This window comes from Narcine bancroftii, chromosome 2 (genome assembly GCF_036971445.1).
Source record: "Narcine bancroftii isolate sNarBan1 chromosome 2, sNarBan1.hap1, whole genome shotgun sequence".
NCBI classification, from domain to species: Eukaryota; Metazoa; Chordata; class Chondrichthyes; order Torpediniformes; family Narcinidae; genus Narcine; species Narcine bancroftii.
This window is the reverse complement of record NC_091470.1, coordinates 87,524,351-87,551,416: the sequence shown is the minus strand read 5'-3', so window position 1 is coordinate 87,551,416 and position 27,066 is coordinate 87,524,351. Positions and strand designations below refer to the sequence as shown.

Sequence of the window (27,066 nt, the reverse complement as noted above, 5' to 3'; positions counted from 1 at the left end):
CTATCAGGCCAAGTTGTCAGCCCTCTGGACTGTTACATAGCGGGTCAGTTCCAATCAGTCGCCTCCTTGCATGGCTCAGAGGCTGAGGTGGGCTGTTGTGGTCACATACTTACCTGTGTCAGGATAGATGCCAGCCACTGCTGATGACGTAAAAGATGCAATGTGTGGGGATAATAATGCATATGTACGAGTGGCTAAGAGCATGTTAAAGAGCACGCCAGAGGTCATGCAATTTTGACACTAGCCTTACTCAATGTCCGATGAAATAGGTTGTCAGGCCTTGGGGATTTATCTACCTTTATTAGCTTTAAGACAGCAAACACCTCCTCCTCTTTAATCTGTACAGGTTCCAAGACCTCACTGCAAAGACTAAGTAAATACAGATGAAAAAAAAAACTGAATTTAAGATCTCCCCATCTCTTTTGGCCAACCAGTCTTTAATCTTCAAGAGGACTGATTTTGTCCTTTACTATCCTTTTGCTCTGAATATACCCGCAGAAATCCTTAGGATTTTCTCTCACCTGTCTGCCGAAGCAACAGCATGTCTCCTTTTAGCCTTCTTGATTTCTTTAAGCTTTTTCTTGCATTTTTTTATACTCCTCGGGTGACTCATTTGCTTCTTGTTTCCTATACCTGCAAAACACCTCTCTCTTCTTAATGAAATTCCCAATATCCCCCGAAAACAAAGGTTCTCTCTGCCTGTTAAATTGTCTTTAATCATGACAGAAACATACAAACTCTGTACTTTGAAGGCCCTTCTCACTTAACAAGCACAACCTTGCTAGAAAACAACCTGTCCTGATCCAAGCTTTCTTGATCCTTTTTTGTTTCCTCAAAATTGGCCATTTGGCAATTTAGAATCTCATCTCGAGGACCAGACCTATACTGGTCCATAATTATATCTAAACTAATGGAATTTTGGTCACTGATGCAAAGTGTTCCCTAACACACAGTTTCATCACATTAACTTGTTCCCTAATAGGAGGTCCACTATTGCACTCTGTCTATTGGTATCTCTATATATTGATTCAGAAAATTTTCCTCCACACATTTGACAAACTCTAAGCCATCCATCTCTTTTACAGTATGGGAGTCCCAGTCAATTTATGGAAAGTTAAAATCTCCTGCTATTACAACTTACTGTTTCTTGTAGCTGCCTGCTTTCTCTCTGCAGATTTGCTCCTCTGATTCTCACCGACTTCTGTGTGGTCTATAATGCAACACCATTAAGGTGGTCATATATTTCCTGTTCCTCAGCTCCATTCATATATCCTCAGCAGTTGAGCCCTCTAGTCTGTCCAATCTGAGCTCTGCTGTGACATTTTCCCTGACTAACAATGCCACTCCCCTTTCACTCCTCCCCCTTTATCACATCTGAAATAACAGAATTCTGGAACATTAAACTACCAGTTCTGCCCCTCCTGCAATGAAATTTCACTAATGGCCATAATCTTATAATTCCACGTGCCAATTTACGCTCTAAGGTCATCTGTCTTCCCTACAATATCCTTGTATTGAAATACACACTTCTCAGAACATTATTCCCAGCACATACAATCCTTTCCTTCCTGTCTTTGTATGCAGTCTCAACATATTCTTTTTCCACCCTCACTCCACGATCTGCTTTGGAACTCTGGTTCCTATTCTCCTGCTAGTCTAGTTTAACCCCACGGACATTCCCACAAGGATATTGGTCTCTCTCCAGTCCGGATGCAAACTGTCCTGCTAGTACACATCCCGCATTCACTGGAAGAGAGTCCAATGATCCAGAAATGTGAAGTCCTCACCCGTGTATTAAACTGCATTATCTTCCTATTTCTAACCTCACCAGCAAGTGGCATGGGTAGAATTCCTGAGATCACAACACTGTCCTTCAACAGTGCCCAACTCCCTGAACTCTCCTTATTGGACCTTATCACCCTGTTTCTCATGTCATTGGTTTCTAAATCTTCCCACCTACCCTCCCTTTTGGGAATGCCATGAATTCAATCTGAGATTTTCCAGACCCAGCCACCTGGCAGGCCACATACCATCTGGGATTCTCAATTTCTTCCAAAGAACCTCTCATCTGTTCCCTTATCACTGCAGTTCACCTCTGCTCCTCCCTTCCCTTCTTAGTCACAAGGCCAGACAACATGCCAGAGGCCTGACCGCCTTGGCTTGTCCCTGGTAGGATATAGCCCTCAACAGTCCCCAAAATGGTCCCTAACGTGGTTTGTAAGGAGCTGCAGCTTGCCACACTTCTCACAGGTGAAGTTGCCAGGGATACTGTTGTCTTCCATGACTATCCACATATTGCATCTGCTACTTCTTTGCCCATTGTCCCAACCTTCCCAAGACCCTCTGCAGACTCCCTACTTCTTAGCCCTCCACCTATCATATCATCCAAAACCTTGGCCACTAAGCTAACAATGCAATCATCTAAATCATTCCCATGTAGCATGTAAAGTACAGAACCAATACCGACCCTTGTAGAACACCACTCATTAATGACAGGCAGCCAGACAGTAAAGGTCTATTCCCAATGTTTGCCTCCTGCCAGTCAGCCAATCTTCTATCCAAGCCAGTACCTTTCTCATAACATCAGGGGCTCCTATTTAGTTCAGCAGTCTCTTGTAAAAGGCTTCTGAAAGTCCAAATAAACAATACATACCCACTCTCCTTTGTCCTGCTTATTTCTTCCTCAAAGAGCTCCCACAGATTTGTCAGGTAAGATCTCCCCTGAAGGAAGCCATGGTGATTTTGGCCTATTTTATCATGTGTTCAAAAGCAATTTCCTTAATAATGGACACCAGAATTTTGTCAACTACTGGTTAATTCAAAGTTTAAAGTTTAAGTTTATTATCAGTCATCACATACAACCCTGAGATTCCTGATCTGCAGGCCAGGCAGAATTTCTAATAACCGGTATCTGTAAACTGTACTCAACAGAAAGAAAGAACTGTAAACAAACTGTGCAAATATACAGTATTAAATAATGAGCAAAATAGATCCTTAAATGAGTTTCTGAATGATTCTATTGTTCAGGAGTCTGATAATTGCAGGGTTGCAACTATTCTTGAACCTAGTAGCATGGGCTCCTGTGGCTCCTATACTTCCTTCCTGTGTGGCGTGGATATTTGATGATTGATGCTGCTCTCCAACTGCAATGTTTCAGGTAGGCACTTTTGATGGTGGGGAGAGCTTTGCCTGTGATGTACAGGGCTGCGTCCATTACCTTTTGCAGGATTTTTCGCACAGAGGCATTGGTGTCCCCATTCCAAGCCATGATGCAACCAGTCAGTACATTTTCCACTACATGTATAGGTTTGCCAAGAATTTTGATGGCATAATGAACTCCCACAAACTCCTTAAAAAGTAGAGGTGCTGACGAGCTTTCTTCACAATGGCATTGATATGGTGGGTCCAGGACAGGTCCTCTAAGATAGTGACCCACCGTAATTTAAAGTTGCTGTCCCTCTCCAATTCTGATCCCCCACTGACCACAGAATCTCTGGTTTTCCTTTCCCAAAGTCTACAATCAGCTCCTTGGTCTTCGTGGCATTGAGTGTGAGGTTGTTGATGGTGCACCATTCAGCCAAGGTTTCAATCTGTCCCTTGTATACTGACTCATCGCCCCCTTTTATACAGCCCACTACCGTGGTATTTTCAGCAAACTTGTCTATGGTGTTGTCGTTGTACCAAGCCACACAGTCATAGAAGTCGAGCAGTGCTCCAGTGCTGATGGAGAAGGTGGCGGAGATGTTTTTGTCAATCTGCACTGACTGAGGTCTGGTATCAGGCTAAATGGTCATGGCTAGAATTAACTTGTCCGTAAATAAGCTGGTCATTCAGTACAATATAAATTTAGTAAACAATCCCAGAATCAACTTTTCAAAAAAGAAGCATTCAATATGCACATTTTGGAGATATTTAAAAATCTGAAAACACAATTTGCAGTTATCGTCATTCAATTTTAAGTATGACATTAACTTTCTACAGTGGGCAAGCAGGTCGAGGTTCTCATAGGAACTTTGTGGTTTTTGTCCCAATGTCAGTTGTGCAACATCAATCATTTACCACGAAGCTTAGAGATTTTCACTCAGAAATATAAAATCTCAGACCAAGAACCAAATTGCCTCATATTATTGATTAGCTCTAACAGTGGTGTTCTGGTCAAAATGGATGGACTGATGATGATGGCCTCAAGTGCCAGTAGGATAGACATCACTATTCACAAAGAGGTCACTTCTCATTTAAAAATTAGAATTTCTGAAACTTCATCACATATACTCTGATAATAAATCTGAACTTTGAATTAGTTCAGAATACTTTTCCAAAATTATCAGAGTGATTTCCGATAAAAGGAGAACTCTTCAGAAGCTTTGAGGTAAGAATAAAAGAACTAAAGAAGACCAACAAGCCTTTGCTCCATGAGGTTACCATAAATGATTCACTGCTCAAGAGACCTGACAGGACCATTGGTAAGGTGAATCTGGGAATAATACCAGAGAACATCCAGGAATCACTGGATGATGTCTCTAAATTATTGGGCAATAAGAATAATGTTAAACTATGATTTGGGTCCCAATCTTCTGGACAGCATTTCCATGAAGATTATCAGTAAATTTGCTTGTCAGATGGAAAAATCACGTGTAAGGATGGAACAACGAATTGACTTGAACAAACCACCCCGGAGGAATGCTAAAAGAACAGCCAGGAAGAAGGCAATCTATTGAACAACCCTGACCCTCTACGAAAAGGACTGAAAACACTTAGCCTGTAAAATTATGGGGATGCCAGAACAATGTAAGTATTTGATAACGAAGCTGGAGGTGGAAAAATTATTCAACGATAGGGTGGGAACTGAGAACAACAAAGCCAACACCATGATTTGCTTCATGTTTTGTGTTGTTTTAAAATGAGGTCTGAGGCTTCAGTTGTTGAGTGGTAACTTCTGTAAGCTTGACTCTTGCCATCAATTCATTCACCAAGAATGTTCAAAATTGTTTTCAGGATGTTTGGATTGAAATAAAATATAACCAAAAATTAAAACTGCTTGGACACTCTAAGTTAAGTAGCCTTGGCTCCAAATGTGGCAACATTTGATATTTTTGGAACAGAAAACATTTCTGTTCAGTCCTCAAACCTGCCTGGTGTACTGTTGACAGTTGAATTCACACCCAGCTTCATTTTACACAGTTGATTCTCTGAACCTGGCAGTTTGTGTCACTGAGTTGTGTTTACAAAATAACATAAGCATTAGTCAAAAACCTTGTGGAATATCAAATGGGGAATGATTCAAGTTAAACCAAAAGAAATTGAGAGTTTTCTCAGGTTATGTTGAAACCAGGGAACACAATTAAAACTTGAAAATTGTGGTTTTTTGACAATTGCTCCAAACAATGTATTTATTTTTATTGTGAAGGAAAGTTGAGCCAGAGGGAATATTTGGTCGAATTCATTAATGCAAGAATTCTTGAAACAGCACAAGGGATGGCATACACCCACATACACTGGAGTGTGACAGGTTCCAGGTTCCAACAGCTCTCTAAATTGTTTCAGAAGTATGATGAGAACACGCTCATGCAGCCAATTAATGCTTTATTAGAAAAATCCTGATTATAACAGCATTTTGTAAACCTTGTAGGAATTCATTGGATGCCCTTGTTCTAACAGAGGCCGAGGAGGAAACAGCATCAAAAAGAGACGCAGAAGCAAACTTTCCCTGCATACTCAATCTGAAAAGGGCAAATGAAATTGTTGTTCCCATCTGCATAGAAGCTTTAAAATATGGCTTCAAAGTGAGCACTGGGACCATCGTAATTATTCTTATTATGATTAAATGAGGTGGCAAGGAAAATTGAACTGCAAAACCCTAGTTCATTGTAACGTTAGTCTAGATATTCACCGCCAAACTGAGACCACACGCAAATTGGAGGAACAACACCTCATAGTCTATCAGGGCACCCTCCAATCGGATAGCATAAACATCAACTTCTACTGTTTCTGTTAGTTAACCCCCATCCCTTTGTCTCCTTTCCTCCAGTTCTTCATTCAGAGCCACCCCTTCCCTCAATCAATTCTGACCTTTCCTCTCCTGTCCTGCTATCCATGTCTAATGACTACCTTTTGTCTGTTGTCCTGTGCTCCTTCCCACCCTTTCTTCCGTTCTCCTCAGCCATTTTATTCAGGTGCCTGAATGCTTTCTGATCATACCTTGAAGAAGGATCCAGGCCCAAAATGTTAGTTATATATTTTTACCTCCTATGGACAATGTGACACCTGCTGAGTTCCTCCAGTAACCTTGTATTTTATTGTGCATAAGAATGGTTAGTCAAGGTTTAGGGTTTGAACTCTTCAGTAAGACAGAGATCCATCTTGTTTCACATCCATCCCTCTTTATTGGGATCAAGTTGTTCTCCATGATCAACCATAGTCAGTTCTGTTATTTACACTAATTTCTGTAATGATCTCAAGGCTCATGTTGCAAGATGAAGCCTTGGGACAACATTTGAATATGGTCCACAATAATAAAAGATTTTCCATGGTTAAACAAAAAAGATGAATTAGCATTTCCACATTTTGGTTTCAGATCTCGAGGGTTATTGTTTCACGACCCGAACAATCCATCCAGGTGAAGTAGCTGCCTGTGATTTGTCTCCATGGGTGTTCCTTTATCCCAATGGGATGCCGTTTACATCCTCTCCACCACACCTGAAACATCTAAATTCTGCAACGCTGAGTTCCCTTGTTCCATTTCCCACAATCCTTCATTCACGACTCAAATTGCGTAACAATGTCTAAGTTCACCAACCTTACTAATCCAGCTCCTTGCGTTAAAATAGATGCAATTTAGCCTTCCAGTCCTTCCACATGCATTATTATACATATTTTATATTTAACTTTTCAATCAATAATTTATTCAGATGAAGGTTTTCTTGGATTTAGGAATCCTAGGGAAATGCTTGCGAATACACTAATTAAAACTGTCCAGGCACATGAATCTTGGATCAAAATTAGCACAGATTTTTTTGGATTTGAAGTTTTTGTTGGCAGCTGTCAGTAAATTTCTCATTCCCTGATTCTTTGTGATGTTGATCTTATGGAACTAAAAGAGCTCATTAAAGTTCTTGGCAACAGACTATAGAATACAAGTTTTGTCAGGGGAAAAGCTGCCACAGAAGTCAAATGGTCTCAGATGTTGAATATGTCTTACAATTCTGTTGTGTGACAATTTACTGTCGCTGTCTGAAATTTCTTCACATTTTAGTTAATGATGGAGCAACTTTACAAAATTCCAGTTCAGACTTGAGGATTGCAGAAGCAAATCAATTCTACATAAATCGCACTGCATTGTATTATTGCAAACATAGTGCGAACAGTTTGCCTTCTGCTCAAGAACAAGATGATGAATTTCATTATTTATGGACAGAACATCTGAGAGATTAATCTTGGGTGAAAATTAACTCAGAGACAAATATAGTAATTGAGGTGCCAAAGCCGACTTGTTATGTGTGTCAGGATGAATGGCAACTAAAGAAGAGCTGACAATTGTCCTTTTCACACTGGGCTAACTGGCACGCAGGTGGTCCATCCCGGTGTGATCTGACACCTGCATGCCAATTCACGAGCATTCACAATGGCACGTTACCCAGTCTATTGGCATTTAATTACTGGTACAAGCAGGTGTAAAGAGAGCTAGCCTTTCGAACAATCACACCAATCGATCAGGGTGTCATCTACACAACACATCTTGCTTCTGCATGGTATGTCTGCACTACAGCAGAATCAGCTCTCAACAGGCTGTAATATCCTGTAAAAATTCTTCAACTATGCTTCAGACCACTGCAACAGCTCCAACTGAGCCACTACAACAAATCAACAGATGATAACTAGGACACATGAACAGAATATAGACAGTGAAAACTATTCTGCCAAGCACAATAACTCAGATCACATTTTTATTGCCGAGTAGAACTTTGTAATGTTTGTTAGAGTAGCTGTCAACATTTTCAGTGGATTTTGCATGCTACACAGCCTTGACAATAACAAAAGTGCCAACTTTGCCACTTTTTTTTCTTTTTTTTTTCTTTGGCTTGGCTTCGCGGACGAAGATTTATGGAGGGGGTAGAAAGTCCACGTCAGCTGCAGACTCGTTTGTGGGTGACAAGTCCGATGCGGGACAGGCAGACACGATTGCAGCGGCTGCAGGGGAAAATTGGTTGGTTGGGGATGGGTGTTGGGTTTTTCCTCCTTTGCCTTTTGTCAGTGAGGTGGGCTCTGCGGTCTTCTTCAAAGGAGGTTGCTGCCCACCAAACTGTGAGGCGCCAAGATGCACGGTTTGAGGCGATATCAGCCCACTGGCGGTGGTCAATGTGGCAGGCACCAAGAGATTTCTTTAGGCAGTCCTTGTACCTTTTCTTTGGTGCACCTCTGTCACGGTGGCCAGTGGAGAGCTCGCCATATAACAGGATCTTGGGAAGGCGATGGTCCTCCATTCTGGAGACGTGACCCATCCAGCGCAGCTGGATCTTCAGCAGCGTGGACTCGATGCTGTCGACCTCTGCCATCTCGAGTACTTCGACGTTAGGGATGTAAGCGCTCCAATGGATGTTGAGGATGGAGCGGAGACAACGCTGGTGGAAGCGTTCTAGGAGCCGTAGGTGGTGCCGGTAGAGGACCCATGATTCGGAGCCGAACAGGAGTGTGGGTATGACAACGGCTCTGTATACGCTTATCTTTGTGAGGTTTTTCAGTTGGTTGTTTTTCCAGACTCTTTTGTGTAGTCTTCCAAAGGCGCTATTTGCCTTGGCGAGTCTGTTGTCTATCTCATTGTCGATCCACACTCCTGTTCGGCTCCGAATCATGGGTCCTCTACCGGCACCACCTACGGCTCCTAGAACGCTTCCACCAGCGTTGTCTCCGCTCCATCCTCAACATCCATTGGAGCGCTTTCATCCCTAACATCGAAGTACTCAAGATGGCAGAGGTCGACAGCATCGAGTCCACGCTGCTGAAGATCCAGCTGCGCTGGATGGGTCACGTCTCCAGAATGGAGGACCATCGCCTTCCCAAGATCGTGTTATATGGCGAGCTCTCCACTGGCCACCGTGACAGAGGTGCACCAAAGAAAAGGTACAAGGACTGCCTAAAGAAATCTCTTGGTGCCTGCCACATTGACCACCGCCAGTGGGCTGATAACGCCTCAAACCGTGCATCTTGGCGCCTCACAGTTTGGCGGGCAGCAACCTCCTTTGAAGAAGACCGCAGAGCCCACCTCACTGACAAAAGGCAAAGGAGGAAAAACCCAACACCCAACCCCAACCAACCAATTTTCCCCTGCAACCGCTGCAACCGTGTCTGCCTGTCCCGCATCGGACTTGTCAGCCACAAACGAGCCTGCAGCTGACGTGGACTTTTTACCCCCTCCATAAATCTTCGTCCGCGAAGCCAAGCCAAAGAGAAGAAAACTTATGGACAAACAGTTCTAGTAATTGCACATACCCAGAACTAATAGCGGCCAAGACTATGAGGGAACAGTGAGAAATCAGAAATGGTAGAGATGTTCAAACTGGTGGTCATTTATTCTAAAACTGAACTTGGACATGGGGAATGCATGGAGGTGGGATGTGATAAGAGCACCCAGATAAATGAAACAAATAAAGGAGAAAAGCTAATAAATGTCCAGTGAAATACTCAATGCATTGGGAAGTCTACATATCTTAGAGACAGGTGGATAGGCTGTCCTCAGCATACTCTCTGCAACTGGATTCTGGTCTTCTTGACAAAAAACCAGTCAGTCCAGGTTGGTTTCAATCTTGGCCTGCTACTCAGTTCCTTTTCCTCTCAGAATACATTTAAGGGCTCTTAATTTGCACACTATTTATTAGTCAATATTTACTTTTTGCTGTGTTCCACAGTTTTTCTTCATGTGTACAGTTTACAGTTAATGATAAGTAGAAATTCCATCTGGCCCACAGGAAAATGAATCTCAGGGGTTTTATGTATTATGTACTCTGACAATAAGTTTGAACTTTAGCAAAATCTCAAGTCCCATCACGCTAAGCATTAATGCACCTCAGAACTGCGTGTTCATCCTGCTACTGTTCATGCTGCTGGACTCACTACTGCACGGCCAGTTTCAGTTCCAACAGAATCGTCAAGTTTGCAGATGATACAACAGTCGTTGACCTCATCGACAACAACAATGAGTTGGCTTACAGGGAAGAAGTTGGGTGGCTTATAAAATGGTGCGAGAACAACCTGAGTTCCAACAGGCACAAGGCAAATGAGTTGATTGTGGACTTCGTGAGGACAAAGGTCAACTACTCTCCATTACAAATCAATGGCTTTATAAAGTTCCTTGGTGTGCATATAAAAGATGACCTCTCCTGGACCCACCCCTATTCATTTGTCAGGAACATAAGAAAATAAGAAATAAGAGCAGAAGTTGGCCATCCAGCCCATTGAGCTGCTCCGCCATTCAATAAGATCATGGCTGATCTGATCATTGACTCAACTCCACTTACCTGCCTTTTTCCCCATATCCCTTCATTCCTTAAAAAATGTTTAATGAAGAAGCCTCAACTGCTTCCCTGTGCAAAAGATTCCACAGATCCACCATTCTCTGGGGAAAACAGTTTTTCCTCATCTCCGTCTTAAATCTATTCCCCTGAATCTTGAGGCTGCGTCCCCTAGTTCTGGTTTCATCTACCAGTAAAAACTATGTTTTTATCTATTCCTTTCATAATTTTATGTTTCTATAAGATCTCCTCTCATTCTTCTGAATTTGAGTAAATATAATCCCAGGGGATTTAGTTTCTCCTTGTAGGTCAACCCCCTCATCTCCTGGTGAACCTCCTCTGGACTGCCTCCAAGGCCAGTATATCCTTCCTCAAATATGGAGACCAGAACTACACACAGTACCTCAGGTGCAGCCTCTCCAGTCTTGTACAGTTGCAGCATGACCTCCTTGCTCTTGAATTCAATTCCTCTAGCAATGGCCAACATTTCATTTGCTTTCTTAATAACCTGTTGCACCTGCAACCCAACTTTTTGTGATTTAAGCACAAGCCCTTCCAAGTCCTTCTGCACTATAGCAGGCTGCAATTTTTCACCATTTAAATAATAATCGGCTCTTCTATTTTTCCTACCAAAGTGGATGACCTCACATTTACTTTTCATTGTACTCCATCTGGTAGACCTTTTCCCATTCACCTAACGTAACTAGATCCTTCTGCAGCCTCTCAACATCCTCTGTGCAATTTGCTTTTCCACTCAATTTAGGATCACCAAGTAGGCAGTAAAGGAATAACAAAATCAGAAAGATCTCCAGCAAGTTTGTCAAACAAGACCGGCCCTTTCTGAATCTATGCTGCCTTCTAAATGTCTCGCTATTTCATCCTTAATAACAGTTTCAAGCATTTTCCTGACTACAGACGTTAAGCTAACTGGCCGATAGTTACCCATCTTCTGCCTACATCTCTTGTTTAAAAAATGGTGTGACATTTGCTCTCTTCTAATCTGCTGGAATTCAGAGAATTTTGATAAATGACTACCAGTGCATTGACTATAACTCCCGCCATTTCCTTCAGTACCTGGGATACATCTCATCAGGACTAGGGGATTTCGTCCGCCTTCGGTTCTATTAGTTTGCTCATCACTATCTCTTTTGTAACAATTATTTTATCAAGGCCCTCACCTCCCTTCACATCCCTATTACCACTCTTTGGCATGCTGGACGTGTCTTCCACCGTGAAGACTGACACAAAACATCTGTTCGCCCGTTTTATATATTTATAAAAATTTTTGCTATCTGTTTTTATATTTTGTGCTAATTTATCTTCATAATCCTTTTTCCCTTATCATTTGTTTCCTTTTAAAGTTTTCCCAATCCTTCAGTTTCCCACTACTCTTGGTGACTTTTAATTTTATACTTTGTTTTATTTCCTTAACCAAGGCTGGCATTGCGCAAATTGGGATTGTACTCGCTGGAGTTGAGAAGATTGAGAGGGGATCTCATAGAGACATATAAAATTCTGGCAGGACTGGACAGAATGGATGCAGATGGGATGTTTCCAATGATGGGAAAATCCAGAACCCGGGGCCATGGTTTGAGGATAATAGGCAAACCATTTAGGACCGAGATGAGGAGGAATTTCTTGACCCAGAGGGTGGTGAATCTGTGGAATTCATTGCCACAGAGGGCAGTAGAGGCAGGTTCATTAAATATATTTAAGAGGGAATTAGATCTATTTCTTCAGTATAAGGGTATTAAAGGTTATGGAGAGAAGGCGGGGATGGGGTACTGAACTTTAAGATCAGCCATGATCTCGTTGAATGGCGGAGCAGGCTCGAAGGGTCGAATGACCTACTCCTGCTCCTATCTTCTATGTTTCTATGTTACTGCCCTTATTTTAAACAGGAATATATTTTTGTTGAGCCTTGTGAAAAATCTCTTTGAAAGTCTTCCACCGTTCCTCAACTGTTCTGCCAACTAGCCTGTGTTCCCAGTCCACACTGACCAATTCCTCCCTCATCCTGTTGTAGTTTCCCCTGTTCAAGCATAATATGCTATTGCACCCTCCATCTGTATGAGAAATTCAATCATACCATGATGGCTTTTTCCAAGGGCTGCAGCAGTGCCAACACTTCCTAAGGAGGATGAGGAGGGCAAGGCTAGTGGGCCCCATCTTGACAACATTTTGCGGGGCACGGTGTCTTGTCTGCCTGCATCATTGTTTGGTATGGTAGCTGCAACGCATTGGACTGAAAGTCAATACAGATCAGAAGATCATTGGGGGCTCCCTTTCATCTATTGATGACATTTGCTAGCAGCATTGGTGAAATAGGGCTCAAAGAATTATAGAAGACCCTTTCCATCCAACACACAATATCTTTTGCCCACTATCACCAAGTAGGCAGTAAAGGAATAACAAAATCAGAACTTCCCAGCCTTCAACCTTTATCTAAGTAAATCATTCCAAAATATTTATCTCTTTATTTACAATTATATTCAAAGTTCGAACTTATTGTCAGAGTACATACATGACATCACATACAATCCTGATATTCTTTTTCCTGAGAGCTAGTCAGAATTTCTACTTGCAAAATATATACTCAAGATAAAGATAGAAATGTAAACAAACTGACTGTGCAATACAGAAAAAAAAAACTATAAAGTGCACAAGTAAGAGTCCTTAAATGAGTCCCTGAGTGGGTTTGTTGTTGAGGCATCTGATGATGGAGGGGTAGCAGCTGCTTCTGTATCTGGTGATACGAGTCTTGTGGCACTTGTACCTCTTTCCTGTTGGCAGCAGAGTGAACAGAGCATTTCCTGCATGGTGGATTCTTGATGATTGCTGCTGCTCTCTGAAGGCAGCTTTCCATAAAGATTTTCTCCAAGTAGGGGAGAGATTTTCCTGTGATGTATTGGGGTCCCTAGACCAGGCTGTGATGCAGCACACTTTCTACCACACATCTGTTGAAGTTTGCCAAAGTTTTCAATGTCGTACTAAACCTTTGCAAGTTCCTGAGGAAGAAGAGGAGATGCCGTGCTTTCTTAATGATGACTTTCGTGTGTTGGGTCTAGGAAAGCTCCTCCCAGATAGTGTCTTCCAGGAATTTAAATTTTCTTCCCTCGTGATCACTTGATTGTACACCTAAAGTCCACATTCAGCTCCTTGGTGACAATGAGTACGAGGTTGTTGTTGGTGCACCATTCAGCCAAGTTTTCAATCTCCCTCCTCTATGCTGACTCATCACCCCTTTTTATACAACCTACTACTGTAGTATAATCAGCAAATTTGTAAATAGTGTTGTTGTCATACCGAGCAACATTGTCATAGGTGTAAAGTGAGTAGAGCAGGAGCCAAGAATGCAGCCTGTGATAATCCAGTACTGGTGGAGATCGTGGAGGAGATGTTCTTACCAATCCTCACTGTGATCTGATGGTGGAGAAATTCAGGATCCAATTACACAGTGGGGTACACAGTGGAGTTTGCTGATCAGCCTTGATGGGATAATGGTGTTGACTGTACTAGACAAAGGGCATTCTGCTGAATGCGTCTTTATGTACACATCTGATTATTATGTAAATACACAAACACACAAAAATGCTGGAGAAGCTCAGCAGGTCAAACATTGTCCTTTATGTAGCAAAGGTAAAGATACAGAACCAGCATTTTGGTCTTGAGCCTTCCATCAAGGTACAAGAAAATGCTGCCAGGCTTCTGAATAAAAGAGGGGGGGAGGGGGAGGGAGGATGGCAAAGGCACCCACCTCCTCCGGCAATCCAAAAAAGACAGAAAAAGAAAAACAATAATATATAACAATACAAAGAAAAACCTCCCAAACAAGTAGTGTCCAAAACAACACCATCTCCCGTCCATGGTCACAAACACACACATAATCCTGCAGAAATCAACACCTCCCACTCCTCCTAATTCCCTTGGTATATTCAATATGTAAGCTTAAATCATTTAAATCAATTGATTAATATAAAGGAAGAAATAAATCACCAAATTTTTCCATCAAAATAAAGAACTGATTCATCCAATCAAGTCCATAGTAATCAGAGGTTGAACCTGAGGAAGACTTTGAACATATTCTTCTGCTTGCGCAAAGTTGGTAAAAAATATATTTAGTTGTCCCTGTACAAAAATCTTCAAATTAGCCAGGTATCGAAGTACAAACTTGTAACCTTTCTCATATAATATTTTCTTAGCAGTATTAAATTCTCTCCTTCTCTTCAACAAATAGAACTTCTCCAGTATTACATCATCTCCTCAATATTTGGAAGAAGATTCATGTAGAAAGAAATAAAACAAATTATCAATTACCAAAACTAATATTGACGCAAAATAAGATACTCCCTTTTACAATAGATAACCTTTCCTTTAGAGAATGGAAAAAAAAAGGGATTAAAAGAATAGAAAATTGTTTTTCAGGAAGTAGATTCTTATCCTTTGAACAAATGAGAGATAAGTACAATATAACTGGAGATACAGCGCTGACATATTACCAACTGAGATCCTACTTGAAAGATAAATTAGGAAGCAATTTGAGTTTACCAGAGGGAAGTAACCTTGAATATGTGATTACAGATACAATGTTAATCAAAAGATTTATAACAAATATGTATATTAAACTGCAAGAAAAGGAGAATGAGGAAACAAATCGTAAAACTAAACAAAAATGGGAACAAGATTTAAATATAAAGATAAAAAAGGAAACATGGGAGAAGTTATGCGAGGTTATGTATGATACAATATAACTGGATACACAGGCTATACATTACACCTCAAAAGTTAAATAAATGGGACCCAACAGTATCTGATAGATGTTTTCGATGTAAAAAAGAAATGGGAACAACAATTCATGCAATCTGGACATGTGAGAGAGTAGAAAAGTTTTGGGATGATCTCAATCAGATATTAAATAAAATAACAGAAAACAATATACCAAAGAATCCAGAGATCTTTCTCCTAAGTAACATAAAAAACAAAGAATTTGGAATTGATTTGGAGGATGCACAAAAAAGATTTGTTAAGATAGCCCTAGCCGTAGCAAAAAAATGTATTATGTCAACCTGGAAATTGGAAGATAATTTGAAAATACAACAATGGTATATAGAAATGAATAAATGTATTCCATTAGAAAAAATAACATATAGTTTAAGAAATAATATTGAAATATTCGAACAAGTATGGGAGCCTTACATTAAATACAATAAATTAAATAGCGAAAACCTACCGGGGACAAACATTACCTAAGTTGATGGAAGGAGAAGGAAAGAAAAGAATGGACTCAGTAGAATTTCTGGTGTATTTTTGTTGAATGACAACATTGTCTGACGGGTTTAATGCAACCTAGATTGTATACCTAAAATGGATGAGAGGGGGGGGTGGGGGGGTGGCTTGGGAGGAGGGAGGTGGGGGGAGAAAAAGTCACTGTATATGTGTGAAAAAGAAAAAGTGTACATCATGGCTAATGTGATTTATGGTGTGAAAAAAAAATAAAAAAAAAACATTCTCACTCAAATCAGGGTAAAACAGGATCCTCTCCCCTTCCCATAACAAAGGACCTTTCTGTTCCTTCGTTCTCTTCACAGCCAAATTCAGAACCATCTCTCTATCTTGATTACGCAAAAACTTTATTGATATCGATCGTGGTTTCTGATTTGGAGAGGGTTTAGGTCTCAGGGCACTATGAGCTCTCTCAATTTCAATCTTATTCTGAAAAATTATCTTCTCCAAAAGTTTTAGGAAACCAATCTTGAAAAAAGAAAGGAGCTGCATCTGGTCCTTCTTTCCCTTCTGACAGGCCCACAATTTTAATATTATTTCTTCTGCTAAAATTCTCCAAGAAAAAAATCTTTTTTCTTCCTGTCTTCTCGTCAGGTCCCGATGTCATTGTTATAACTTTTTTTTGGAGGCAACATAGATGTAAAATGAGGAGGTTTAGATATTTAAAAATATTTTTTAGGCTAATTTCCAAAGGGAGTCAGGAACCTACATGTTGATCCTCCTGGTGGTGGGATCCTGTAGTAAGTACCAAAAATTCCACTGGATGATGTTTTGGATGATGAAGCTGGTGGGGTGGTGGATGAGGATGAGAAGAATTCGATGTTTGTTGCATCTGGAGGCAGAGGGGGCCAGGGCAGATGAGCGGGAAATGGAGGCGATGCGGGTGAGGGCTGAGTTGATGGTGGTGGAGGGGAACCCATGTTTTTGGAAGAAGGCAGACATTTTGGAAGACCTCATCTTGGGAACAGATATGGGGGAGACGAAGAAGTTGAGAGAAGGGGATGGAATCCTTGCAGGTGTAAAGGTGTGAGGAAGTGTAGTCCAGGTAGTTGTGGGAGTTGGAGGGTTTGCAGTATATGTCAGTGGAAAGCTTGTCTCCCGAGATAGAGACAGGGAGATCCAGTGTTATCGGAGATGGAGCAGATAAGTTTGAGATCAGGGTGGAAGCTGAACGCGGTGGATGAAGCTGACAAGCTCATCGCAGGTGCATGAGACAGCTCCGATGTAGTTGTCTATGTACCAGAGGAAGAGATTGGGGGGGGGGGGGGTGTTGCCTGTGTAGGCTTGCAGCATGGATTGTTCCACAAAGCCAACAAACAGGCAGGCATAGCTGGGACCCATAAAGGTACACATGGCTACTCCTTTGATTTGGAGGAAGTTGGATAAGTTGAAGGAGAAATTATTTAGAGTGAGGACAAGTTCTGCCAGGCAGAGGAGGGTGGAGATAGAGGGTGACTGGTCATGTCTTTGGTGCAGGAAGAAGTGAAGTGCTTTCAGACCTCTGTGTGGGGGATAGAGGGATAAAGGGATTGGACATCATCATGAAGATGAGGTAGTCCAGTTCGGGCAATCTGAAGTTACTGAAGGGCTGGAGGGCACGTGACATGTCACAGATGTAGGTCGGGAGGGATTGGACTAAGGGAGAAAGGAGTCATAGTAAGATGAAATTAGTTCGGTGGGGCAGGAGCAGGCAGAAATATGGGATCTACCTGGATGGTTGGGTTTGAGTATCTTGGGAAGGAGGTAGAAACGGGGGGGTGGGAGAGAATGAGGTTGGTAGCCATGGAGGGGAGGTGATGAGGTTGGAGATGGTTTTGGAGACATGTGTAGTGGTGGGGTCCTGTGGGAGGAGGAAGGGGGTTGGGGAGGACAGAAGGGTGGGAAGGAGGGAATAGGGGACATCAGAAGGGGCGGGAGGTGTGGAAGGTCACGGGGTTTGGTGGGTGGGAGAGGAGGGTATGGGGGTAGCCAGAGAGAGGAAGAGGAGAATAGGGGGATAGCCAGAGAGGAGGGAGGAAGAAATGAGGTCTGAGGGTTGGGATGTAGGGGAGAAGAGGGGGCAGAGAGGGGGAGATGAGGGTGGAGTAGGAAGGGGTGTAGGAGAATAGGGAAGGAATGGTGAAGGGATTAAGTGAATGGGATCCAGTAGCAAGGTCAGGACTCTGTTAACAGTCTGTGTCAGCAGCTACATGGTGCGAGTCAGCAAGGGAGGCTCCGGCATCATCTTCTGCAGGGCCAGTACTGGAGTTGGCAGTCAAGGCATCAGTAGCTCTGGTGAGTGGGGTGGGGTGGGGGGGTTGGTCAGAGATTGGATGGGAGTGGGTGGCTGTTGAATCTGGAACTCTCTGGGGTCTGTGGCAAGATCAGTGTATCAGTGAGCAGCTGTAATGCTGGGGGCTCCCTGGTGTCGAGGCTGGGGCCCGGGTGGGAATGGATAGCCTCGACACCAGGGCAGGCAACCCTCTAAGAGCTTTCACAATGTTGTAGGAGTCAGAAGTAAATCATTAAAAATCTGTAGACACTGTGGTTGAAGTAAGAACACAAAATGCTGGAGAAGCTCAGCAGGTCAAACAATGTCCTTTATGTAGCAAAGGTAAAGAAACAAAGATACAAATACTGCAGATGTGGTGACAGTAGTAAATACACTGTGGTGATACACCACTAGCCTACTGCAGGGGATGACCATTGTACCTGCAGGAAGATCAGACTACACCCGGTCAGCTGCTAATCAGCCGCCCAGGTTATAAGCCACATCCAGCCCCTTTCAAAGTCAGTCATGCAGAACACCCGACTAGAAGTTATTTGCTGCTTCACCTTTAACAGATGCACAATTCTTCTGACTCTTAACTGTTTGGGATGGGTTAGTACTGGAACATGCAGTTTAAGAAGATAGCTCATCCCCTCAGGGCATTTGAGGGGAGTCAATAAATGCTGACATTGTGATATTCAAATCCAGTGAATGAAGCAAACACATACTCACTCAGTTACAACTTTGAGAATGAATATTTTCCCAGCCGATATTTGCAAGACTGAAAAAGGCGCTTTAACCCCACACACCTGCTCCTCTGTTTACGTAGAAATCCAAACTTCACTAATCTGCTTTGTATTTTTGCCACCAACCGCAGGCATCAAGAAACAATGATTCCAACAAAAAGAAAATGCACAGAACAGTGAAGATTCTTCCTTTACTTTGTGAAGGAAAACGGAATCCAAGGCAGGTGTCAGAAAAGTTAACACAGTCACCTTCATCTATTTAGGATATTTAGAATCAAGGAGAATTATTACTGTTTTCATGTAGCACAGCAAAAAGGGAATTGCAAATTCAACAGCGGGGAGCCCCCAAGACACAACTGAAAAGTTTATTTTTTGTTTTGTTCAGAGAACATGAACATCATAGTAAATATTCAAATTATATTTTGCTGTTGGATTTAGGAAAACACAAGCAAAAATAAAAAAAAAGTTTTGCATACTCTCGAACCTCACAAAGTCAATAATCTGGTGACCAAGGCGACGACGGCCAGCTTTGAGATAAAGAGCTAAACGATTCCAGGGATATTTAGGTCTGGCATCATATTGAGAAGGCAAATTGTTAACATTTCAGGATCAGTGGAGTTGCCACATCAACAGAGGAATCACTGGTGAATACTTACTGAAACAGAGAATATGAGTGGCTTGCCACTAGCTGCAATCCAGTGCTGCCCTATTCACCTCTGGGAAGAGCAGCTAACTGCTTCCTTGAATTGCCTTTGGACTGAGGTACTCCCATACTTCTGCCTGGTTCGGACATTTGGGATTTGGATTTATACTGAGGAACAATGATGGAATAATGACATATTCCAATGCCTGAAAACACTGTACCCAGGTTGATAAAAAGCTTCCAAGTGCCTGTTGCACTTGATCATCTGGGTACCAGAAGCACCCATGTGCTTGCTGATCTCGTGTAGTATGAATAAAAGCTCTCACGATTGGAGGGAGAACAAATACGCTTTTATTAGCTTATAATTGAGGGTGTGGTCTTACAGTGGTCTTCAGAGGGGCTCAGGGTTTGGGCAGGAAACCAGGGTTATATATGAGTGGATGGGGGCGGAGCCAGACATCTGTATAACACACCACCAGTGAATCTCAGTTCACTGAATTCACCCCTTCCTGCAGAATTAAGGATCTGTGGATAAAGACAGAGAACATTGATTCAGAAAAAAAAGAAAAAAATATACAATTATTTACAAATTTAGAGGGTCTGAAGATCCTGGAGGAGTGCCTTAGCAAGGGAGGGCCTTGGCTCCTTGAGTCTCCTGGTCCCCTTGTAGGATGCAATAGGATGCGTCCCTGTTAGAGCTCCCGGTTCCCAGGACCACAAAGGCTTTGAGGAGATGCTTGGGGTTTTTCTCATATCATGCCCAGTTGATCCCTCAATAGGCTGATAAGGTTCCCTCCCCCTCTTAAAAGCCACTAATTTCCCCCTCTCAGCTGAAGCCCAAATGACTTTTAACTACCTCTGAAACCACACTGCGAGAACCGCCATGCATGCGGTGGACAAGAATGTATTTTTCCAAGTGGAAAGTGACACTTCAGACGTAGCTCTGGCCGGTACCCTCAACCAGGTGAGCAGGCAAGTTGCATTCTTTTCTCGGACATTGCAAGGCCACGAGCTCCGGAACCCATCTGTGGAAAAGGAGGCTCAAGCCATTGTAGAACCCGTGAGGCACTGGAGTCACTACCTGACTGGTGGAAGATTTATGCTCCTCACTGACCAGTGCTCGGTCACATTCATGTTAAATAATGTCAAGAAGGGCAAAATCAAAAATGCTAGGTGGAGGATCGAACTCTCCACATACAATTATGACATTGCCTATCGGCCAGGAGCCCTTAATGACCCTCCAGGTGCCTTATGAAGAGGAAGCTGTGCCTCTGCACACACCGGCCAACTGTGGTCTCTGCATAGCAAGTTCTGCCATCCAAGGGTTATCCAAGTGGCTCATTTTGTCAAGGCGTGCAATCTTCCCTACTTTGTGGAGGATATCAGGGAAATGACCAGGTCTTTCCAGGTCTGCACGAGTGCAAGCCGCACTTCTACTGCCCCACAAAGTAGCACCTGATCAAGTCATCCAGGCCCTTCGAACAACTCAGTGTTGATCTTAAGGGACCTCTCCCCTCCACGAATGGGAACACCTTCTTCCTCTCTATCATTGATGAGTACTCCTGCTTCCCCTTCGCCATTCCGTGTCCAGACACGTCCACTTCATCAGTCATAAAGCCCCTAGATTCCATTTTCACCCTGTTTGGGTGTCCTGGCTATATTCATAGCGACCGGGGATCATCCTTTATGAGTGACAAGCTACGTCAGTATCTGCTGGCGAGGGGCATCATATCCAGCTACAACCCCCAGGGGAGCGGGCAGAGTGAAAAGGAAAACTCCACGGTCTGGAAGGCTATCAAACTGGCCCTGAAGTCAAGAGGCCTTTCAGACCCACACTGGCAGGAAGTCCTTCCTATGGCACTCCATCACTAATATGTACTGCGACCAATGCTACTCCTCATGCTCTCCTATTCAATTTCAAAAGAAGGTCGGCATCAGGAACTACACTCCCAATCTGGCTCACAACTCCTGGTCCGGTCCTTCTCAGGAAACACGTGAGGAGAAGCAAGACAGACCCCCTGGTGGAAAGGGTTAAACTGCTCCATGCCAATCCCACGTACACATATGTGGAGTACCCGGGTGGCAGGGAGGATACCGTCTCCATCAGGGTCCTGGCACCTGCCAGAACAGATGGTCAGTTGCTCAAGTGCCCTGCGAGTCACAGAACTCATTCCCACCACCCCCAGTCAGAGTCTCAGACGATGATGGCACTGTTTGAATTTTAGTCACGGCAAGATGGCCGCTGAACCTTTTCCCGCCGTTTTCTCACTGCCACCCTCCATCAGTGTGTAGCACAGCAAGTGGGTTCAGGGGCAGATGGCTTGGGGCTGGAGTCGGATCTAGGAGCGATGCAGGCCAAGGACTTCCCCGGGCTTCCCAATGGCCTTTCTTGCCACAGCTGGAACACACTGAGTCTGTAGCTGGACAGCGCGATCAGGGATGCTTGCTTTTGCCGCAGAAAAAGTATTCCCTAGTGTGGGAGTGCTCTCTAGCACGGGAAGCAGCAGCTGTTAGGGCTGGGGTAGAGGGAGCAGCCGGTCCTTGGAAGGGGTCACTTGGGTGAGCGAGCTGGCTGGCTTCGAGGTTGTCACTGATGAGCTTGGCCTGTTCCAACGATTTGGCCAGTTCAACATGGCTAGCCAGGTCCTTCTTACCTGACTTGAGCAGTTGCTGCCTCATGTACCTTGAGCGGACTCCCACGATCAGAGTATCCTGGATCTGTTCTTCTTCACGAATGCGGCCCGTAGCCGCTTCGTACCTGCTCTTCTTGGCAAACGTCCACAGATCCAACAGGTAGTCATTGACGGTCTCTCCTGACCATTGGCGATGTAGAGCGAGTCGTTGCCTCGCTGGGACCTCGGTTTGCGTCTTCTGGTACCAAGCCTTCAAAGCCTTGATGGCAGCATTATATGTAGTCCAATCCCTGATGACTGCATACCCTTTCGTTCCTACCCTTGAAATAAATGTGGACCTCCTGACCTCATCAGTATGGAGGATGTCTCTGGTCGCGTTCAGGTAGGCCTGGAAGCAGTCTAACCAGTATGTGAACTCCTCAGCCGCGTCGGGAGATAGAGGGTCTATCAGTAGCGTACCTGGCTTGAGTAGCGCTTCCATCATTTAGGGAGTAAGCTAATAAAATTAGCTCGATCATCTCAATGCCAAAAGTTTCAGTTTAGCTTTTACAAAAATTCTGCACTTTCCTCATCATTTTATAATCAAGAAAATGGTCTTGTGGCAGATCTGAGTATTCCAGAATAAAACAACAATGAGTGAAAAACGGCAGTGTCTCTGGTGGTGTAAAAAAGCTCAGCCCTCAAAACTGTCCAGAAAGGTCCGACAACCAGAATGCCCCATCCCCAGCTTTGCTTGCTGCAAGAACTATCAGCATCAGGGATAAATGAGGAGTCTGCTGCAGGTGTTGCATTCCAGTGCAGTGCTGGAGGTCAAGCAGCATCAATGGAAAGCAAAAGGCTGTCAATGTTTCGGGCCTGAGCCCTGAGGGAATCATTCTTCAGGCACCCGAAGCTGCGTGACCTGCTGAGTTCCACCAGCACTTTTATGTATTGTGTTATTTGTTTGTAAATGCCCTGGCACTGAGATATCCACGGAATGCTGAAAATGAAGTCAATATTTTTTTAAAAGTTAAGTAAAGAAACACCAAAACATCATTCACTGAAGCAAACTAAACTAATATGATTTTAAGAACAGGAACTTTGACTTAATTTCCATTGCAATGAATAGGATCAATTAAGCATTGATTTGGCATTGGATTCGAGAAGCAATTATCTTGCAGAAATGCCGGCAGAATCTTAACTTTGATCTGTGTGTAGTGCAGCAGTGCAGCGGACTGGAAAGTGATTCTCATCAAAGAATTTTTCTCGAGCCACAAAATAGTTCAATATCTGACATACACTGCTTGCTTTTGAGCAGTTCAGAGGAGATTATTGTTAGAAATACTAATGCATGCCAATGAAAAGGTTGTGAAAATGTTCATTATACCTATTAAAGAAATAAATAGTCTCTGGCTGCACTCATTTGCTAAGTCTGCCAACTTATTGTGGGGATAACACACACATATTTCATTCCAGGAGGAGTTACAAATGCTTCTGATCTCATGAACCTTAGCTTCCTAGAACCTCTTCCTAGAACAACAATCTCTTCCTCGAATATGACTCTTCTATTAACTACCAAAAAATGTCATGCGTTTCAGGCAATTGTTCTTCCAGGTGGTCAATGAAGGCATATTACAAGTTCAAATGTTTGAACAAGGAATTTCGCATTACTAGTTCTGCAAAGTGACGTGATCGATTGCACAAACTCTTGCATTGAAACTCCAGGGAAAATTTACTGAATTCATATGTAAGCATGAACAGTAGTATACTTGTTCTAAATACTGATTGGCATTTGATCAGCGTGTCATATGGTCATCATTTATGCATTTAAGAAATGATAACAATAGATTTTTCTTTGATACACAACTCCCACTCCAACATCCCCAGGAGAGGAATGAGCACATACTTCTAACCTCAGAAAACTTTTGAATGATGATATAATGCAGAGCTTGATTGGAAATGTGTAATTCATATTTCCCTCTCCTACCTCGATAGTTGATAATTTCAGTGCCGAGAACCGGGGTCATCTCCAGGACTGTGATAAAGGCTTTGTCCATCGACGTTAAGGGGAATGGGGACATGCGGTGCCGTCGTGCAACCTTGCTGATGTCAACTGCGCTGTGGCCTAAAGAGAAAAATGTTGGTCATGATTTTTACTCCTTGCATTCCATATAATGAGGGCAAGTAAATTCTATTGAGCACATTCTTTTCTTCCCTGCATTAAAGTAAAAACCATAGTGGGACATAAAGAATCTATGATTGTTCAGTGCTGGATTCTCAAATGAGGTTTCAAATGACATTTTTTTCTTGGTATGGTAACAAGGTGGCTGAATTACTCAATATTTGTGAAAAAAAATTTATATTGGGAACAACAAGTAAGAATTTCTGCAAACAAAAATCCAGCAATATAGTGAAACCCTGTTATAATGTGATAGTGGGGGTCCATAAAATCTCAATGCGAAAAAAGCTAAATCGAGGTTTCACTGCACTTCCATTTTTTCCCCGAGGTCCCTGCTGCTGCCAGGAGCCTGATAACCTGATACCCAAGTCCATTAGCTCATCACGTTATATCCAAATTTGCATTAAATCAGGGCACATAAAATTGAGGTTTCACTGTATATCATCTAAAATATTTCAGACCAATTTACTTAGAAAACCCAAACTTTGATTTTAGTACAAGATGCAATCTGAAGGCCTCTCCATTATAGTCTCCCTAGTTCTACCCATCAAAGGAAAGGAGAAGGGGGGGGGGGAGAAGTACTGTTAAAAAGCAACAGAGAACCTGCCTCCTTTATTGCTTGTCAAATGAAGAAACTATTGTCATTGTATAGGTCAATGTACACGACTAAAGTCTCAGGTTTAGCTGTTGATTTGTGCAGGTATATCTGTATCAGCTGAAGCAAGGAGTGGTCTTGCTTTGAACTAGCTTTGGTAATTTGTGTTCCTCAGTGAATATTGATCAAGTGCCCTTAGTGCGGTACAATGATTGTTGCCAGAATTTTTCAAGTTATTATTCTAGGTTTCATTCCAGGTTTGAGATTTCTAGGCTGACAACTAAGCAAAGAGACAAGGGAAAGCTGCATTGCGAAAGGCATCAGTTTTCTAATGACTCATTGACCCCTCAACCAGAACAACTGGCCCCTAATTTGATTGCTACAATCAAATTGGGGGCCACTTTTGTTAACATTGCAGCAACTCCATTTCAGCTCCAAAGAAAGTGATAGATTTGAATTACATAGTATTGGGGAGAATGACCTAACTGAAGATGACCATAGGGTCTCTGCTGTGTAGCGGAGAGTGCAGAGGCATGCAATAGTGGTAGAAGATCCCATCGTGAGAACAGACAAGAGATTCTGGGAGCCCGATAAAGACACCTGGATGGTATGTGTCTTCTCTGGTGCCAGGGTATGGGATGGTTAAAATCATGTCCAGACATTCTGGGGGTAGAGGACGAATAGCAGAAGTCTTGGTACATGTTGGTACCAATGCAGCGTGAGAAGGTCCTGAAAAGGGAATTCGGGGAATTAGGGAGGAAGCTGAGAAGCAGGACCTCCAGAGTGGTAATCTCAGGATTACTGCCTGTGCCACATGCTAGTGAAGGCAAAAATAGTGAGATCAGGCAGATAAATACACGGCTGAGAAATTGGTGCAGGGCTTCAAATTTTTGGATTACTGGGATTTCTTTTGGGGAAGGAACGACCTATACAAAAAGGATGTGCAACACCTGAACCCAAAAGGAACCAATATCCTAGTGGGCAGGTTTAATATAGATGTTAGAGAGGGTTTAAACTAATTTGGCAGGGGGTGGAAACCAGAGTGCAGAAGGGGGAACAGCAGTCAAGTGAAGATAGTGTGCAGCAAGAAATAAGAGACACAGTACATTCAATAAATGGCCTGAAGGTTTTATATTTACATGCACACAGCATTAGAAACAAGGTAGATGATCTTGCTGCCCAGCTACAGATTGGAGGGTACGAAGTTGTGGCCATTACTGAGTTGTGGCTAAAGGATAGATATCATTGGGAGCTGAACATCTAAGAATACACATATTGCAAGGATAGGGAGGTAGGTAGAGAGGCAGCGTAGATCTGCTGGTTAGCAACAATATTAAATGAATGGAAAGAAGGGAGATAGGATAAAAAGTGGTAGAATTCTTATGGATTGAGTTAAGGAATGGTAAAGACAAAAGGACACTGTGGCAGTTAATATACAGGTCTCCAAACAGCAGGATGTGGATGACAAAATACAACTGGAAATAAAGAAGGGCAGCATTATGAAAATTATGGGGGATTTGAACATGAAAGTAATATGGGAACTTCAGGTCAGTCCAGGATCTCAGGAGAGAGTTTGTGGCATGCCATTGGGATGGCTTTATGGAGCAGCTTGTTGATGAGCCCACCAGGCTGCTCTGGATTGGGTGCTGTGCAATGATTAGATGGCTTAAGGCAGAGGTTCTCAACTTCTTTCCACTCACATCTCACTTTAAGTAATCCCTATGCCATCGGTGCTTTGTGATTAATAAGAGGTTGCTTAAGGTGGAATCTGAACGGGAAGGGAAGGTTGAGAATCACTGCTCTAGAATATTTTTTTGAGAAAAATTGTAATTGACCCATTTCCTTTGGAGTTCTGAAACCATGCACATATCGAGTCAATGAGGTAAAATTAAAACTGGTTTTCAAACTTTTTCTTTCTGCCCACATACCATCTTAAGCAATCCCTTACTAATCACAGAGCACCTGTGGCATAGGGACTACTTGAAGTGGTTTGCGAGTGGAAAGAAAAAGTTTGAGAATCACTGGCTTAAGGTAAAAGAACCCTGAGGAGGCAAATGATCATAATATGATTGAGCTCACTTTGAAATATGAAAAGGAGAGGCTAAAGTTCAAAGTGTCGGTATTTCAGTGGAGTGGTGGAAATTCCAGTCACATGAGAGAGGAACTGGCCAAAGTTGAGTGGGAAAAGCACAGTAATGGGGAAGATAGCAGATGAGCATTGGCTGGAGTTTCTGCGAGGTGAGGAAAGTGCAGGA

General features: G+C 42.8%; 1 protein-coding gene across 9 annotated transcripts in view; it reads right to left on the bottom strand.

Annotated features, from left to right (window-relative positions):
- LOC138753865 (gephyrin) overlaps nucleotides 1-27,066 on the bottom strand; it is a 549,882-nt gene that overhangs the window by 76,071 nt on the left and 446,745 nt on the right. For all 9 annotated transcript variants that reach the window (XM_069917383.1, XM_069917389.1, XM_069917386.1 and 6 more), the window contains one exon: nucleotides 24,025-24,162. In XM_069917383.1, coding sequence (XP_069773484.1) covers nucleotides 24,025-24,162 — 138 coding nt within the window. The remainder of the gene's footprint in view (nucleotides 1-24,024; nucleotides 24,163-27,066) is intronic.